Source organism: Uranotaenia lowii, chromosome 3 (genome assembly GCF_029784155.1).
Source record: "Uranotaenia lowii strain MFRU-FL chromosome 3, ASM2978415v1, whole genome shotgun sequence".
NCBI classification, from domain to species: Eukaryota; Metazoa; Arthropoda; class Insecta; order Diptera; family Culicidae; genus Uranotaenia; species Uranotaenia lowii.
This window is the reverse complement of record NC_073693.1, coordinates 175,119,016-175,136,123: the sequence shown is the minus strand read 5'-3', so window position 1 is coordinate 175,136,123 and position 17,108 is coordinate 175,119,016. Positions and strand designations below refer to the sequence as shown.

Here is a 17,108-nt window from a genome sequence, read left to right as displayed (position 1 = left end):
GGACCATGACGAAGCTTTTAAGACCCCAGGGTTTGAGAAATTCAAAAATGTCCCCAAATCGACTCAGTCTAATGCATAAGGATGTACAGTAGAACCCCGCCTACCCGAGGTAGTCGGGAGACTTTGTGGTTTATGTGAAGGTGGGGACAAGAGTGACGACTGTGAGAATCAATTTTTTCAATGTTTTGATCGCTACGTCACAAACGGTCATGAGCGTCTCGACGTTGAATTCGCCATACACCGGCGGCATACAATATTTCTTGTAGTTTAAAAAAACATAATCAAAGCACTCTTTTACATACGCTTTCTCTCCTAACGCGCAGCACGGCGACGCTATTTTTCTTAAATAATAAACAACTTTATTTGCGTCCCAAAAATTCCTTCTAATAAGTTTCCATGGCTACATTTGGACGCTTAACATTTGACTCCGTGATGGCGTCGCGTTACGTTACAATCGTTCATAAACAATCGTATGTATACAACGAACTAAGTTTTTGGTTGTTCCCACCTTAGCTTAGCTTGTTTGACTACTCATATCCACCTTAAATCATTGAACCCGAAATGCTTCACTAATATTTTTTGGCAAACATTATAGTTCTTCGATTATTTGAAACAAAAAACATATTGAATACATTTCGAACTCCAAGTAGAACGAATTTTACATCGAAAATGGTTACTGCTTCGTGATTGATCAAGGCCATCAATTTTGTGCAAGGACCAAAAGAATGCAGCTTGGGATTAGCTACACAGCAAAAAATAATGTAACGATGGACGATGTAATTTCTGGGGATTACGTATTTCTGTTGCAATAATACATCTAAATGATGTACACAACGTGAATACGTCGTGTAGTGTAATATCAAAACCTTCTTTGTGATATCGCATCAAGTAGTCAATGTTTTCCTTTGTTGACGTTGGAATTTGATTTCATTTCAAAAATAAAGAAACCGATTATGGACCTCAGCTGTATTTGTTTGGCTTGTAAGTACTTACAAAATTGATTGAAAATATAAGCAAACCCACTGCTTCAAAACAAATTTCATTATTTTTCCTTTTTTAGGAAATTTGGCCAATATGGATCAGCGGTACGAAACAAATTATTTGTCTCCAAACAGCCGGGTACATCAAGACAATGTAAAATTAGGTACCATTTGCGACTCAAGTTATGTGCAGGTATTTGATGTGAAATAGCAATACTTTTTTTGCTGTGTATTCATTCTCAATGCATAAAACTCATGCTCTCCCTTTAAACAATGATCAATAACGGCACCGGCCACGTCCTTTTTGCTGTGTATTCATTCTCAATGCATAAAACTCATGCTCTCCCTTTAAACAATGATCAATAACGGCACCGGCCACGTCCAAGGTTTTGTAAAACCTTGAAACAATGATAAATCAGTATCACCAACTATAGAGACCGTCTATACGTCTGCGAATCTATATTCAAGTATCTCGGGGAAGAGTTATGTAAATAAGGGAGAGGTTTGGATCAGGATCCATTTTTAGTAGATGGTGCGTTCTTTGTTGTACCTACACCTCTTAAACTCCTAGAAATTTCCTGAGGAAATTCCTATTCATATCTCCGAGACTATTTAAGTTTGGAAATTGAAAAAAAGTATTATGATTAGGATTCAAAAAATTAGAAAAGAAACCATTCGAATTTCCCACAAGCAAGCTGTTTCCCTAACTAAAATCCCTAATACCTAATATTTTAGTACCTATATATTCTTGAAAACAAATACCAAATGTCATGTACATGGAATAGAATTAAACAAAAGCTTCCGAAAACATTTCGCTTCAAACAATCTCGATTGATTCTGTTGAATGGTATCGCGCTTTGAATTTAGACTTTGGTTCTACACTACTGTTCTTAAAATTTAACCACTCCAAGCACTTATTTTTCAATTCTGTAAGAAAGTAATTTCAATTTTCGCGTTTAATTTTATCAACTTTTAAAATGTAGATTTCTCCTGAAATTCATTTTCAGCCCGCTCCGCTCCAAACGCTCTGCTCAGGTGAGATTAATTTCATATGACCTTGATCATCAATACTACATGAATCTTGAAGAAAAAGGGCTCTTAGAAGAAATGCATTGTTGAAAAATATGTTTCAAGCCTTTCGGGATTGCTCATTGCGTAAAAAGAAAGGTCTCACCAAATCCGGCTCTCAACAGGAAGATGTGTAACAGCACCAATAATCCAACTAAACAGGAAAACAACATCCTTCAACACCGGAAAATTTAGAGCCAATGGTAGCCATTTTGATCCTGACAATTCAGCTTCTCATACGAAATATGGATGCAGCGATTTTCTTATACAGTTGGGCACGTTCTGTTTTCTGAGGATGGCTGGTCAATTTTTATTCCAATAGCTTGAAGAACAATAATTATGAAATAATTTTTCCACTTTATCACTTTCGAAAAATTTGGTGCCAGAAAATATACGAGTGACTTCTTTAAGCTCAGCCTACTCTTTCAAAGTTTTCGGTTGTCCCCACCTATAGATAAACCACATAGGTATTTTTTGCAGAATATTCCTTTATGTGCAGACGGTACTTTTATAGACACCATTTAAAGCTTAATTATAATTTTTCATGTTAAAGGTAACTACATTGAAAAAAAAGAATATACCTACTTTTTGAAAAGCTGAAAAAGTTTTAATGCATTTTGCTATGCTATTTGATAATTACCACGAAAAAATCATAGAGTTCCCAAGTAACCAAAAGTTCCATAAAACAGTCTCGTAAAAGCTTACTCAGCCCTGCTCGAGCGCTGTATAGCATTCTATTCAGCTGAAAATTTAAGTTCTTATCCACACTTTTAAGTTGTATAATCAAAGCTGAGTAGAAGGCTATTCAGCCTTTGCAGGAAACCATCAATAAAACAGAAAGGAAAAAAAATAACGCATTCATGTATTTTTACTTCATTTGGAATCTACCATGTTCTCAAATCTGTGTAGGACTATTACATACCTCCTTTTTAAATGAATTTCATACTAACTTTAACAATGTGTATGCTTGTAGATTTGAACCTGGGCCTTCGTGATGAGAACTGAACACGCTACCTCTGTACCATGGGCAATACTTATATTGAAGTGATTTTAAACATCAATTTAAAGTTGAATCATGTTATCACCTTTTAAAAGTAGGCTAAATATAAAAAAATGTAAACATTTGTATTCATTAATGATCAATCAATTTCTTCCAAACCAGACTCGCACGATTCGAAAACAAACATAAGTTTTTCAAAGTTTAGTTTTGTTTTTTGTGATATGTGTGCCTTACTTTTTCTTTTAAATTCTAATTGAGAAAAAAAAACTCCCAGTGGTGAATCAACGAGTTCTTTTGAGAAACATCCGACAATGAAGTGCTGCGGAATCTTCAACAAGAGAAAATGAAGGCCAAATTGAGCTAGTGAAAAAGTACGATTTTTTGAAGAAGTTTTATTTTGTATTGCTTCACTGACGATAATTTTGTAAATTTTAGATTCTTGATGGGAGAAAACAATCGCAATTCTTCAAAATGTATCAGGAACAAAAATTTAAGGACGAATTATTTTCGGTTGCTCTTAGCGGAAACACAAATGCACGAAGAGATTGATGATTTAAGTGCTTCCGGTAGCAAGAAACTACCTTCGGTGCCAACTAGTGACGACCTTACTCTAGGTTCTGGGGGAGCCTCTCTGTTTCTACTGTGTCAGCTTTTCGTCCAAGGAGAAAATCAAAAACAGAATTGTACGCTTTTCACGGCAGAAAGTTTTCGCATCAAATATTGGGAAAAATATTAATTTAATCAGCCCACATTTCCACAGTGTCCATCGATGAGTTCCCCTTTGATAACAGCTGTTTGTTGTATTTAATATTTTAGTTGCTGTATGTGTCGTTGCGGTTGATGTGAGAGTTCCTTTCATCGAGGAGGAAAATAAGAAGAGTCGGAATCGTTGTGGAAAACGTGAAATCTTTGAAATGTAGTAAAATTGTGAATATAATTTAAATTTATAAGTTATGAATATTGCTGATGAATATACATATCCTAAATTATTTTAAATGTTTTATATTCCTCCCTTCACCCATTTTTGTCATATTCACCATTGACGGAGAAAAAAAGCCTTGTTTTAGTGAAATATCTAGATAAACATGATTGATTGAACTGTTACTAGTTGAGAACGATTTTGAAAAACAATCCAAGCCATGTGAAAAAATGAAATGGAAAACTTTGAGAAACCTCCATGAAGAAAATTAAGTAAAATGAGGAAGCATAGCAATGTAAATGAGAAAATATGATTCGGTGTGAATATATACTATCATTGAAAACAATTTGAAAGCAAAATTTGAAAACAAAATTTGATTTTTTTGTTTGCTTGGCTCAAAAACTAAACTATGGATTATAATTGTTCAAAAACTATACAATTTGTGGAAAGCTGGTGAAGAAACTTATTTTGGATTCTTTTCCTAACATCATTTTTGTTCATCATCGCCGATGGAGACAGTGAAACAAACCATTCTTTTATTTTTTGTAAATAATTTATACGTTTGCACTGAAGTTCTTTAGAAGTTCCTCATGGGACCAAAACGTTCGTAACAAGTTCTGCATGGAACCGAAAAGTTCGTAAGAAGCTCTTCATGGAACCAAAAAATTCGTAAGAAGTTCGTAACGAAGCACGATGGTCCAAATTGAATCCTGGATTTTTAAAGGTACTTGGAACGCACAAAAATGTTCTATGCTACTTTTTTAGACTTTTTATGTTCGTTCAGAAGTCCGATTCAAGCACTTATATTCAATTCTCTCGAGGACCTTTTACTCAGCCAAATGTGAACTTTTAATGCACAAGATTAAGTATCTATGCGAATTTTGGTTACTTGGGTATGTAGCTTTGAAATATGGATTCATTTTATTTACAAAAAGAATATCTAACCGATTCTACCTCGAAAAACAAAACTTCAGATATCTGAAAAAATCATGTTTTTTAAGTCGATTCAATTAACCAAATTTTGAAATATTTGGACAGATCTAAATAAACCCGGCGCAAATTGCCATATGATAAAAAAAAATCCTCACATTTCAACTTCTATGAAAAATAGATATTAAACGCGATTTTATAATTTTTGTAGTGGTTTCCCAACCTCGTCTTTAGAAGGGGTCTATGTTTCATCTCTCATACCTAAATTGGATATATTTTCTCTCAAAAAATCAACCCAGGATGTCCAGTTACCACTGCACTGTATGTCCAAATTGTCAATCATTTTTTTAGATAGAAAAACCCATGGACCAAGACTTCTGAGGCTAATGTCCAAGATTAAACATCGAACACAGTTGTACTGGATAAGTTTTTCAATAACGGTCTGCCAACTGCAACGTTGATAAAGTCAAGAATGCCATAAAGATGATAAAACGACTATAATCGAAACAAAAATAATTTTCCGAATCTACCAAAATAATAATTTAAAAAAAAATGGTTCAACAGTTTTCATTAGTATGAATTGTTAGATTGCATGTGATATAATATTTTTTTACACATTCTGCATAAAAAGGAGAAAATATAATGATTGGCTTTGGTGTTATATCGATTTCAGTAAACCCCGTCAGAAAATTATGATATAATCAAAAATCTCAAAATTGAAAGGTTTTTTTTAAATAGGTACGTCTTTTATGAAAGTCCAATCCAACAGTAAATAAAGAAAGTTTGTCGCCATGCGATCCCGCACGAGCCAGTTACAGCCAGGCAGAGCACGATCAGTGCAATAACTCCTGACAAGTGCCGCGCTATAGACTACATGAGGGAGATTAGTTAGTGGTGTTCTTCCAGTTGCAGGTTCTGCAAGCTACTCAAATTACTCGAAATGGACAAGCACAATGTAACGATGTACAAAGTTCTAGTTGTACTGGTACTGATCTGTAGCGTGAACAGTGCGAATATTTTGGTTTTAATGAGTGTTCCTTCTCCAAGTCACTTTTTATTGTGAGTTCTAAAAATGTGAAGTGTAAAAACAGCTTTCAAGTTTTACTAATGCTTTATTTTTGTCCAACCACAGAATACGACCCATTGTAAACAATCTGGCATCTCGTGGGCACAATGTGACGGTTTTGAGTGTTAATACGGATTTTGATCCTCCAGTCAACGTTAGCTATATTCATTTGGAGAATACTTACAACGTCCTCAATGGCAATGGGACAGTGGCCAACAACATCCTTAAACGGGGTGAAGAAAATCCCTTCCAGGCTACGATGTCTTTCTACAGATTCGGTACACTGGGTTGCATAGGTAAGAATTCCACGTTGAAGGTTTTATAAAAAAAATATAGTTTTAAGAACTTACGTTTATTTTGACCTAGCAGCAGTTGGTAAACTTTTAAAATTTTATTAAATCATAATTTTTAAATCTTTATCTCTGATTTTTGGTGGATTCCGTAGAAACTAAAATCTAAATTTTTAAACAGCGACCCAGAGATGGGTCTTGACTCAAACATTCAGTCAGCGAAACTTTTTTTGTAGAGAAATGAATCCAAATCTAAAAATTTGAATATACATAGTCTTCTGGAAGCTTTATTCATATTCCAGATAATTTATATCTGAGAAAAAAAAAAAAGTAAAACTTAAAAATTCTCAGTCTCAATGTGTAATGCATAAATTCTTCTGCTGATATCCAAAATGCAGTGTTGAGTTATTTTAACAATAAACGTACATATGTGATGTTAGGGCTTTGATATAGCTCAGCTGGCAAGTCTGTTGTCTCCTGAGTCGATGTCCGCGAGTTCGAGCCCAAGAGTAACCATCGAACACAGTTGTACCGGATAAATTTTTCAATAACGATCCGCCAACTGCAACGTTGATAAAGTTGCGAATGCCATAAAGATGGTAAAACGACTATAATCGAAAAAAAAGTACATATGTGATGATAAACATCAACCATCTAAGTTATTTGATGAATTCATTTGAGCCTGAGCTTGAATTCGCTATAAACTAAGGTCCACCTGCGGCCCCTCCTGGCCAATGGCATAATGGTTGCACTCCGTGATTGGTTCGAGATAATCAACATTGCACAATGAATCAAATGAAAGTTTGCTGGAAACAAGCAATGCAATCTCACTGTAAAGTTTTGAGGATCTCCTACTTTCAAATGAACCAATAACGACACCGACCAAGTCCGGTCAGTCAATAGAGGAAGGGAAGGGCAGCAAATGTGATGATTTGTTTTGCGGAGACCGGCTTTACGCCATCCCTTCACAAATCTCACGCTGATTGTTTGGGGGTAAGGGTAATGTGACATGGAAATCATGTTGGTAAATGATATGACCAGTTGAACCATATTCTCCTTATCTTCTAAATATATTAGCTTTCCATTGAAGCTTCTTATTATTTCTAGAGGATTAGGGCTAAACGATATCCGATTGTAAATTAAGCTGAATGGTTTAATGGACCCGCAAACTCAAATATCTATTCGGATTTAAAGTCCCATTCCAAATTTATTTTTCAATAATATTCAAGCGATAAGCTAAATTGAAATGTATGTTTAAAAGGCATCATCAAATAATTTTATTCTGTTTTAAAATTCTTGAAAGTTTTTGGATTTTTTCTACCATTTGATTAAAATAATTAAATTCCGAATTTCACAGATTTTAGACTTTTAAAAATATTCAAATAGATAAGACTAAAGCGATTATCAAAATTTCAAATATGAATAGAAAATTTAAAAAAAACCTGAGTACTTCTAAACCGCTGATCACCATGGACTCAAATTTTTCCAGACCATATAGAGAGCATCCATTTCCTGTTTCATTCCGAAAGGTGGCGACCACCTTTTCTTCCACAGTGGCAGATGGAACTCTTGACATCCTCAAATTAATCAAAACACACTTCTCGCTTAAATTCCAGGCTTTACTTTTACATGTCCTGCCTAATCCAAATCGTATTATTTTTTATTTTCATTAAAAGCTAGCAATTAAATTTTATTTTGCAGAGCCCCTTGAAATCACGTTCGTATCTTAACCGACGACTACTTTGATCTCGAGTTATTTGATGAATTCATTTAGAGCAAGTTTACTGGTGTTGAGAAAAAGTGGTAGAAATTTCGACACTTGTAGCACCTTTTGAAAATTTTACCATGCAAAAATGTTTTCAAGATCTTTGGGCGTTGTATGTTTTTACAGCACTGTTTCTATTCCAGCCGTATGTGATAGAAATTGAGCTATTTTTGCCACACAGCATGCGAATATAGAACATGTGTTGTAAAAAAAAATTGAAATCCGAACTGAATTGAGGATCATGAAAATGTTTTTGCATGGTAAAGTTTTCAATATGTGCCCCAAGTGTCAAAATTTCTACCACTTTTTCCCAACACCAGTGAATTTACTCTTATTGCAAAAAGAGATTTTGTGATAGAAACTAATACAGAGCCCGTTTGCCCCTCGTTGTCAAAATTGTGTTACCAAAATTGAATGTTGCCAAAATCGACAGGTTTTTTTTCAACTTTTTTTTACTTATTTATACAATTAAACTATTCTTATTATTATACCCAAAATAATCCGCACGTAGCGGCTACGCGAAAAACTACATAATTTTTATTGAATTGATTTCACGTAGATGCTACGGAATAAATATATAAAAGCGCCCCTATAAGAATCGGTGCATAACGAACAACAACTAAAATTGTCGTGATTCTTTAGTGAGTTTGACATGATGTGATAATGAAAGATTCGTGAAATTCGTTTATTATTGAAATGTAATTTATGTCGATTCTGCTCGCTGCCTTTGGTTTTCTTTATGTTTTTATTAAAAAAAAATATTTTTATAGAAAGTTTAATTGAAAAACTTTATTTCGCGCACATAAACAGAATTTCACATCAACACTTGATTACGAATAAATCTGCAAAAATCCGCATTCCGGGCCTGTTTCAATTGGGAAACCCTGTAGAAAAAAAATTGATAAATAAAAATTATTACCGTTCCCGAATCATTCTAGAAACCGTTTTCCCCGAATTTACTCGATTCCTCAGGATGTACGAACACCTAACCGCAAAGGGATGTTTCGTGTCCTGAAAAAATAGAACAATTCCGTTGGTTAGAAATAGCAATTCAACTGTCCAAATCAAAGGTTAATCTTTTTGGCCTTGAATCCCGAAAATTGTGACAATACTCGCCTTCAAAATAATCCAGAGGAAACTGACAGAAGTCGCGGTCTGTCTAAGGAAAAGTAAACACAACTTTCTCGATAATTTTCCCCAGATCGGAAAAAGTCTGCTAACCGACCTTTTCTTCTTATAATTTGATAAAAAATACTCGAAACCAATTTAAAGCATCCACATCGATTGTACCAAGATTTTTAGAAACACGAGGTTCTCCGACTTTGAGAGTAAGTAGGCGAGGATTGAGCGGGACTCTCAATGAGTTTGTTTACAACCATAAGATTATTTGCTCAGCTTTTCTACGGTTTGTTGGTAAACAAACTCCATGAGTTCCACAGTAGCAAAGCCTAAATAGCCAAAATGGCTGAATAAGGAATTTGATATACGGTAACACCTCTTATATATACACACCTTGGATTTCACTTGAAATTCATGAGGCAATTATGTGTAAGAAAAGTAGTTCGGAGTGGGCACTTGAAACACTGTCGTTACTGCAAGACTCACTGCAACAAAATTTTAGTTTACGTGAAAAATCGCGTTAAAAAAATTCTATTTTTTTTAAGTGTAGTAGCTAACATAAATTTTATTTAATGTTTTATCACTCTTAGTTATTTTTCATTTTTTCCTATCATGTTTTTGATTAATTCAGCACTTTTCTTGTTCTGTTAATGTTTTTTTTTGTCATTTTTGCTAATTTTGCAATTCTCTATCATTTTTTAGTTTTTTGTCATTTTTTGTCCCTTATTTGTTTTTTTTTGCTAATTTTATTCAATTTTCCTCATTTTTGTTATTTTTGAGTACTTTGAAAATGATTTTTTTTTGGAAGTTGTATTCTATCAACATTTAAGAACGTAAAACGTATCTATAATGTTTGTCTAAATTTTATTGGTCCAGTAATAGAGTAAGCTATATGGGAGAACGAAGATACTTGATTCCTTTTTCGTATTTTCTGAAAGCCTATAATTTTGAGTATATATGCTGCAAAAGTTAGATCGATACATGCACCCGTAGATAAACTAGAAGCGTTTTCATGGGACTAAAAAAATTGGAATATTTTGAAAGTTAAAGGAAACCAGATCCATGTAGCATTAGTTTATTTTTAAACCATTTGTTGCTTTTTTATTCTTTGCGTGCATCTGTTGTCATCGCCCAGCCCTGTTTACAGCTGAAGATAAATGTAAACAATATACGAAAACAGAAGTGAAAAACTATCGGAAAAGTTGCAACTCATCGGATAGTGATTCGCTTGCCGCCATCGCGTTTCTGGTTTGCTGCAAAGGTGCCGTGATCTCGTTAGCGGAGAATAACCCCGAGGTAGTCCGGAGCCAAAAGCTGCAACAGCATTCTTCGCATCGGATACCGTGGACTCAGAAGTGCCGCAACGATTCCCCGGGAACTTCCGTCGGACGCAAAGGTCCAAAGATCCGAGCGAAACCAGGTTGCAATCTCGCTCAGTACCACCCGGTGAACCCATTTCGGAGCGGGTCACTATTATAGAGAGCCGACGTCAATACTACCACTGGTTGTTGGTTGGAGCCACATTGGGTACCATCATCGGAGGCACTGCAATCTGGTGGCCTTGTATGTGCTTAGCAGCAGCTTTAGCAGCGGGATCCAAGTACGACCATCAGACCCCAAATCGGGTGGTCTGAAGGTGACAGAAACAGCTGTGGGAAGATTAACCTCAAACGCGCCCAGACCCCAATCAGGGGTCTTTTATCGGGATCTGAAGCTTCTCTTGTCCGACTGATCGAGACGTGAGCTGGAGTGGTACTGCTATTGGTCATCCGATGACGCAGGTGGTCGCTGAAAAGAAGAAGATGAGTACGAGAAAAACAAGTAAGTGCTAGAGCTTGTAAGAAGTAGCAGAAAGAAGAAGAACATAAGCGGAAAAGAATAAGAGGCATTTAGAAGAGGAAGAAGAAGAACGAGTTAGCGAAAGAAGAAGAAAAGTGAGTCAGAGGAGAAAAAGAAGAGCGAGTTAGCGGAAGAAGAAGAAGAGCAAGTTGGCGTAAGAAGAAGAAGAAGAAGAGCATGCAGTAGAAGGAGAAGAATGAGAGTAAGCATGCAGTAGAAAGAGAAGAATAAGAGAAAGCATGCAGTAAACATGAAATATAATATATAAGCAACACATTTGGTAAAGTTTTGTTTTGTGGCGTAGTTTTTGTATGTTTTGGTGATTTGTGTTTCCTCCCCCATTGCTAGCCGGGAGTGAAGCAAAAAAAACTTCAACATTGGCGCCCAACTCAATAACCCATATGCTACATAATTTTAATTTGTTATCAGTCTTGTTCAGTTTTGGTCTTCTTTGTAGTTTCGTAAATTATACTAAGCTTTATGAATTCGTGGATTTGATTTTTTTTAAATATTTTTTATCAACCACGATTTAGTTTAGTTTTATAGAAGTTAAGCTTAAATTTTACGTTCAGCATGGATTTCACTCATTTGTCAGACGAAGAAGTCTCATATGAGCTAGCTTTGCGTCATGTGGTCAATGTTGGATTGACCACGCATAGAGCCAAAGTGTTTAAATTAAAATCCGTAGTACAAGAAGACACTTTGAGAAATATTCGACACTTAGATTCTAACCATGTTATGACTCCCACAAACAACTTGGAGAATTGTCAAAGAAACATCGCTGGTATCCAGCAACAAATTGAACCAGCAACGCAATCTTTGAATACGGAACTATTGAAAATATTGCAATCGCGTTTGTTACACTACAAATTTCGGCTGTCAATCATTAGTCCTCCGGAATTTTTAGCAGAGGTTCTTTCTGCGCTCAGTTTGCAAGTGGATGTGTTATTGGCTGATATTAATCGCGCACTGAATCCAGTGTTGCCAGTGCGAGCAAGTGCAGTGAGGACAGAGAATGCGGAAAATCGTGCGCACCTAGCAGAAGAGGAGCAAACTTCATCGGTATCATCAGGCTCAGGAAAACCACAAACTCCACCGGGATTTTCATTCGAGGATTCGGAACAACAACGTAAGAAACAACAACAATCAACCGAAGATCGTCTGCAGCAACAACAGTTTCAGACCATACTGGATCAACAGCGTGAGCAAATTCAAGTGGAGCTTAAGAGACAACGCGGAGAACCAGCTACTGATGGAAGAATTCGCGAACAAACAAGAACAGGGCAGCTGCAAAACGACTTGATTTCTCAGCGCAGACAACAAGCGGTCCATATGCAGGTCCCATCGCTGTCGGAAAGATCTAGCGCTTATCAAAGGCAATCACATAACACGGGTATAAGATACACCATTCCGCAGAGGCAGGCGACGGGACGAGAGTCTCAAGCAGCGCAACAAGAACGACAACACAGGGTTCCTGAATCTCAATCGCAACAGCACCTTACAGTGGCAGCAAATGAAGGAGGAGGCATAAGAGAACACGATCGCCAAATATCGAAAGTTTGCTGGAATTGCGATGAGGAAGGTCACCGTTTCCAAGACTGTCCGAGACCACAGGCAATTTTGTTTTGTTATCGATGTGGCAGGAAAGGTTACTCACTACGCAGCTGTTTCACTTGCCGCACGGATTCGGGAAACCTGCCAGCGGAGAATCGTCGATAGAGGGAAGCTATTCTTCGTCCTGTGGGAACCCCTCAAACATGTTAGACTTTGACTATTTACATTCGATCATTATCAAAACAGGAGCTGATAATCGCCCACATGCTGAGATTAAAATAAAAAATAAAAAATTCACCGCACTTTTGGATAGTGGAGCTACCTGTTCATTATTAGGTGGAAAAATGACAAAAATTGTACAGGAACATAACTTGGTAGAAGAAAATATAAATGGAGGTATTCGAACGGCGGACGGAACAAAGCATGCTGTAAAAAGTTTTGTACGATTGCCAATTGAATATAACAACCGAAAAGATACTTTACCGCTTCTGATGATACCTAGCATCCCGGATTGTATAATCCTCGGAATGAACTTTTGGGATAAATTCGACATTAAGGCAATTTGTTGTATGGCTGACCTAATATTCGATGAAAAAGAACCTATGAAGCCACTATCAGCGGAAGAGAAATCTCAGTTAGACGCCGTAGTTCATCGTTTTCCCACAGCAACTCAAGGAAAGTTAGGAAGGACAACCTTATACAACCATCGAATTGATGTGGGAAATGCAACGCCTAAGAAGCAAAGGTATTACACGATGTCACCTTACGTTCTCAGCGAAATCAACAAAGAGATAGACAGAATGCTCGAATTAGATGTGATAGAAGAAGCGCAATTTTCACCATGGAACAACCCCTTAGTAGCAGTTAAAAAGAAAACCGGAAACTACAGAGTTTGTCTGGACGCTCGTTATCTTAATTCGATTATGGTAAACGAAGGATATCCCATACCACAAATCTCAGCAATAATCAATAACCTTGGTAGCTGTAGTTACATATCGTCGATAGATTTGAAAGACGCTTTCTGGCAGCTGCCTTTAGAGAAATCCTCTCGCCCATTAACAGCCTTTACGGTGCCCCAGCGCGGTCACTTTCAGTTTAAAGTGGTTCCATTCGGATTGTGTACGGCAAGTCAAGCGTTATCCAGACTAATGACACACTTATTCGCAGATCTTGAACCGAAAGTGTTTTGCTATTTAGACGACATTATAATTTGCTCCCAAACACTTGACGAACATCTACATATGCTAGAAGAGGTCGCTGAGCGCTTGAAGAAAGCAAATTTGACCATTTCAGCAGAAAAGTCTAAATTTTGCAGAGCGGAACTTAAATACCTCGGTTTTGTGTTGAACGAAGAAGGATGGAACGTAGATGTTGATAAGATCAGCTGTATTGTGAATTTTCCAGAACCAACATCTAGAAAAGATTTACAGCGCTTCTTGGGGCTTTGTAACTGGTATCGCAGGTTCATCGCAGACTTTTCTAGAATTGCAGCTCCTTTAACAGAGCTTACCAAAACAAAGGTTCGGTTCAAATGGAACAATAAAGCAGAACAATCTTTCGACACACTCAAGAAGGCTCTGACATCGGCACCAGTTTTGGCAATGCCAGACTACACCAAACCTTTTGCCATAGCTTGTGACGCCAGCGACATTGCCATCGGAGCAGTGCTAACGCAGGAGATAGACGGGCAGGAACACCCGATAAGCTATTTCTCGCAGAAGCTGTCTACATCAGAACGCAAGTACTCGGTCACCGAACGAGAATGTCTAGCTGTGATTAGAGCCATAGAGAAGTTTAGAGGCTTCATCGAAGGGGTAAAATTCACAGTGTACTGTGACCATGCTGCGTTGAGCTACCTAAGGTCGATGAAAAACCCTACAGCTTTAATGAGTCGTTGGTTACTGCGTCTAAACGCATTTGACTTTGATATCAAATACCGTAAAGGAACGATCAATGTGGTCCCGGATGCTCTGTCAAGGATAACACTGGATACCGTATTTGCAGTGACGTCCGAAGCAGACTCTTGGTACACGCGACTGAGAGAGCAGGTGAAACATAACGCTAGTGCTTATCCCGACTTTAGACTTATCAATGACCAACTGTACAAAAACTGCAAATGCAAAGATGAAATTGGGGTCATTACCCCACAAGTGGAAAAGGGTGATTACGAAACACGAGCGGTTGGATACTATCCGTAGGTTCCATGATTATACATCGGCGGCGCACTTGGGTTTCATGAAAACATTCCATAAGCTGCAGACCTTTTATTATTGGCCAAAGATGTCGGAGGATGTAGCGGATTATATAAGAACGTGCGATACATGCAAGGCATGCAAAGCATCAAACACTGCGATGATGCCAACAATGGGAGCCGCAAAGCCGGCACGTCTACCGTGGGAATTGATATCGGTGGACTTTGTTGGTCCGTTAACCAGATCAAAAGCAGGGAACACAGTCATGTTGGTGATAGTAGACTGGGTAACAAAATACATCATGGTTCATCCAATGCGAGCCGCAGACTCCGTTAAGATGGTGGAATTTCTAGAAAAACAAGTGTTCTTGAAGTTCTCCAAACCGCGAATCATTCTGTCAGACAATGGGAAGCAATTCGTCTCATCAGCATTCAAAACCCTTCTGGCAAAACACAAGATAACGCACATGACCACAGCATACTATTGTCCGATGGTCAACAACGCCGAGAGAGTCAACCGGGTGCTGATAACCTGCATCAGGGCTTTAATCGAAGAGGATCATCGTGATTGGGACGTCAATCTGCCAGCAATTACCGCCGCCATAAACAGTGCCAAGCATGAAGTAACTGGGATTAGTCCACACTGTGCTAACTTCGGCAGAGACCTCCTACTACACACGGATCTTTACACGCAGCAGGACATTAACACTCCAAAGGATCCGAAAGTGGCACAGGATGTGCGTTTATCAACAATTCGTCGCATACATGAATTCATCCAACAACGCATCGCAAATAACTACGTGAAATCAAAGCAGAGGTATGACGTGAATAAGAAACCAGCTCTATTCAGTGCAGGGGATGTAGTATGGCGTCGCAACTTCACACTTTCATTGAAAGCAGATCACATTAATCGAAAGTTGGATCATAAATTTGTACCGGCGATCGTGAGAAAAATACTCGGCACAAACCTCTACGAATTGGAAGATGTCCAATCAGGAAAACAAGGTCGATATCATGCGAAGGATATGAAAGCCGACTAGTAAAAACAAAAGCTATGTAAGCAGATGCTGACAACACACACACAAAACACGGCATTGAGACGGCTGATGGACCTACATACACACATTGAAACCTCGCCTCCAATCCTATCGGACCACAACAACACGTTCCTGATGCCGAATCAGCGTTGAAGTGCGCTTGGGATATTGGAATGCCGGAAATCCTGGAAAGTACAGCAGCTCCAAACACCACGTCGCTACAGCCGAAAAGGACTGTCAGGACACCACGCAAACTGCCAGCTATGACCACAGAGCCTCATCTGTCAACTAATGCGTTCACCGCTAGCGAAACACCGTTTGCCGATCGGGACAAATCGTGCCAACAACAAGAACAGCGAGCAGGAACAACTCCCAACCTCCTCGCTGGCCCTCTTACAGCTATGACTACAGGCCAAGCCTGTGAACCACCGCGTCAGCGTTCAAAACACCGTTAGCCGATCGGGAGAAATCGAGCCCTTGGAAAGCGCAGTGAGCAATACCTCCATCTACCTCCTCGCGAGTACAACAACGGCGAGCTATGTCCACTACCTAGGGTAGTCAACAAAGACAGACCAATGATCACAAAAACACGCATAGCGGAAACCAAAATCCACCAACCGAAAGAGACACCGAACCCGATTAGAGCGAGTCAGCGTCCCCGCAGAATGGGTTGAGGCCTCCCCGTTCCGGAAGTACGCATCATTCGCTGCTCAACACCTCGACGAGTCTACGCAGCATGTAAACCCCGACAACGCAGGAGAAATCTAAGAGCTGAAAGGTGTTTAACGAAGATACTTAGACAAGCTCCTCAGTAAAAGGAGGTCAAAGTTTGGACAACGCAAACCAACATCCGATCTAGTCCATCACGGCGAAATTTCGCCAAGCATCGTTTGAGCGTCAACAAGTGCACAGTTGCACACTCAACGACCACTTGATTCGACAACAATGCCACCATACACACCAAAAAATTATTAAAATTACACGTGCCAGAAACGCTTCGAGCCATAATTTTGTTTGATCTATATTCAAATACGATCTAATTTTACATCTTTCCACATCTATTTTACATGCGCGTTACAATACATCAGGTCTGAATCTAAAAATAAGTCTTAGATGATGTAAATTTATGTTTCTTATACCTTTTTTAAACACATCAAAGTCCATTGCGTGTCTGCTCCGTAGTGTTATTTTAAGAAATTGCAATTATGTTGTGAAATGGTACGTACAAATGTTTTTAAAGTCATTTTTATAATTTTGTCGAAGTATGAAACATGCCTATAAGTAAGTTTTGTGTTGAGTGGAATAAATTCAAAATAATCATCCAAAGTGATCATTAATGAAAAGTGCATA

At 38.0% G+C, this 17,108-nt stretch overlaps 1 protein-coding gene across 1 annotated transcript in view; it reads left to right on the top strand.

Annotated features, from left to right (window-relative positions):
- Positions 1-5,724: 5,724 nt before the first annotated feature.
- LOC129755704 (UDP-glucosyltransferase 2-like) overlaps positions 5,725-17,108 on the top strand; it is a 26,449-nt gene continuing 15,065 nt past the window's right edge. Inside the window, exons 1-2 of the mRNA XM_055752319.1 lie at positions 5,725-5,956; positions 6,030-6,259. Coding sequence (XP_055608294.1) covers positions 5,838-5,956; positions 6,030-6,259 — 349 coding nt within the window. The 5' untranslated portion in view covers positions 5,725-5,837. The remainder of the gene's footprint in view (positions 5,957-6,029; positions 6,260-17,108) is intronic.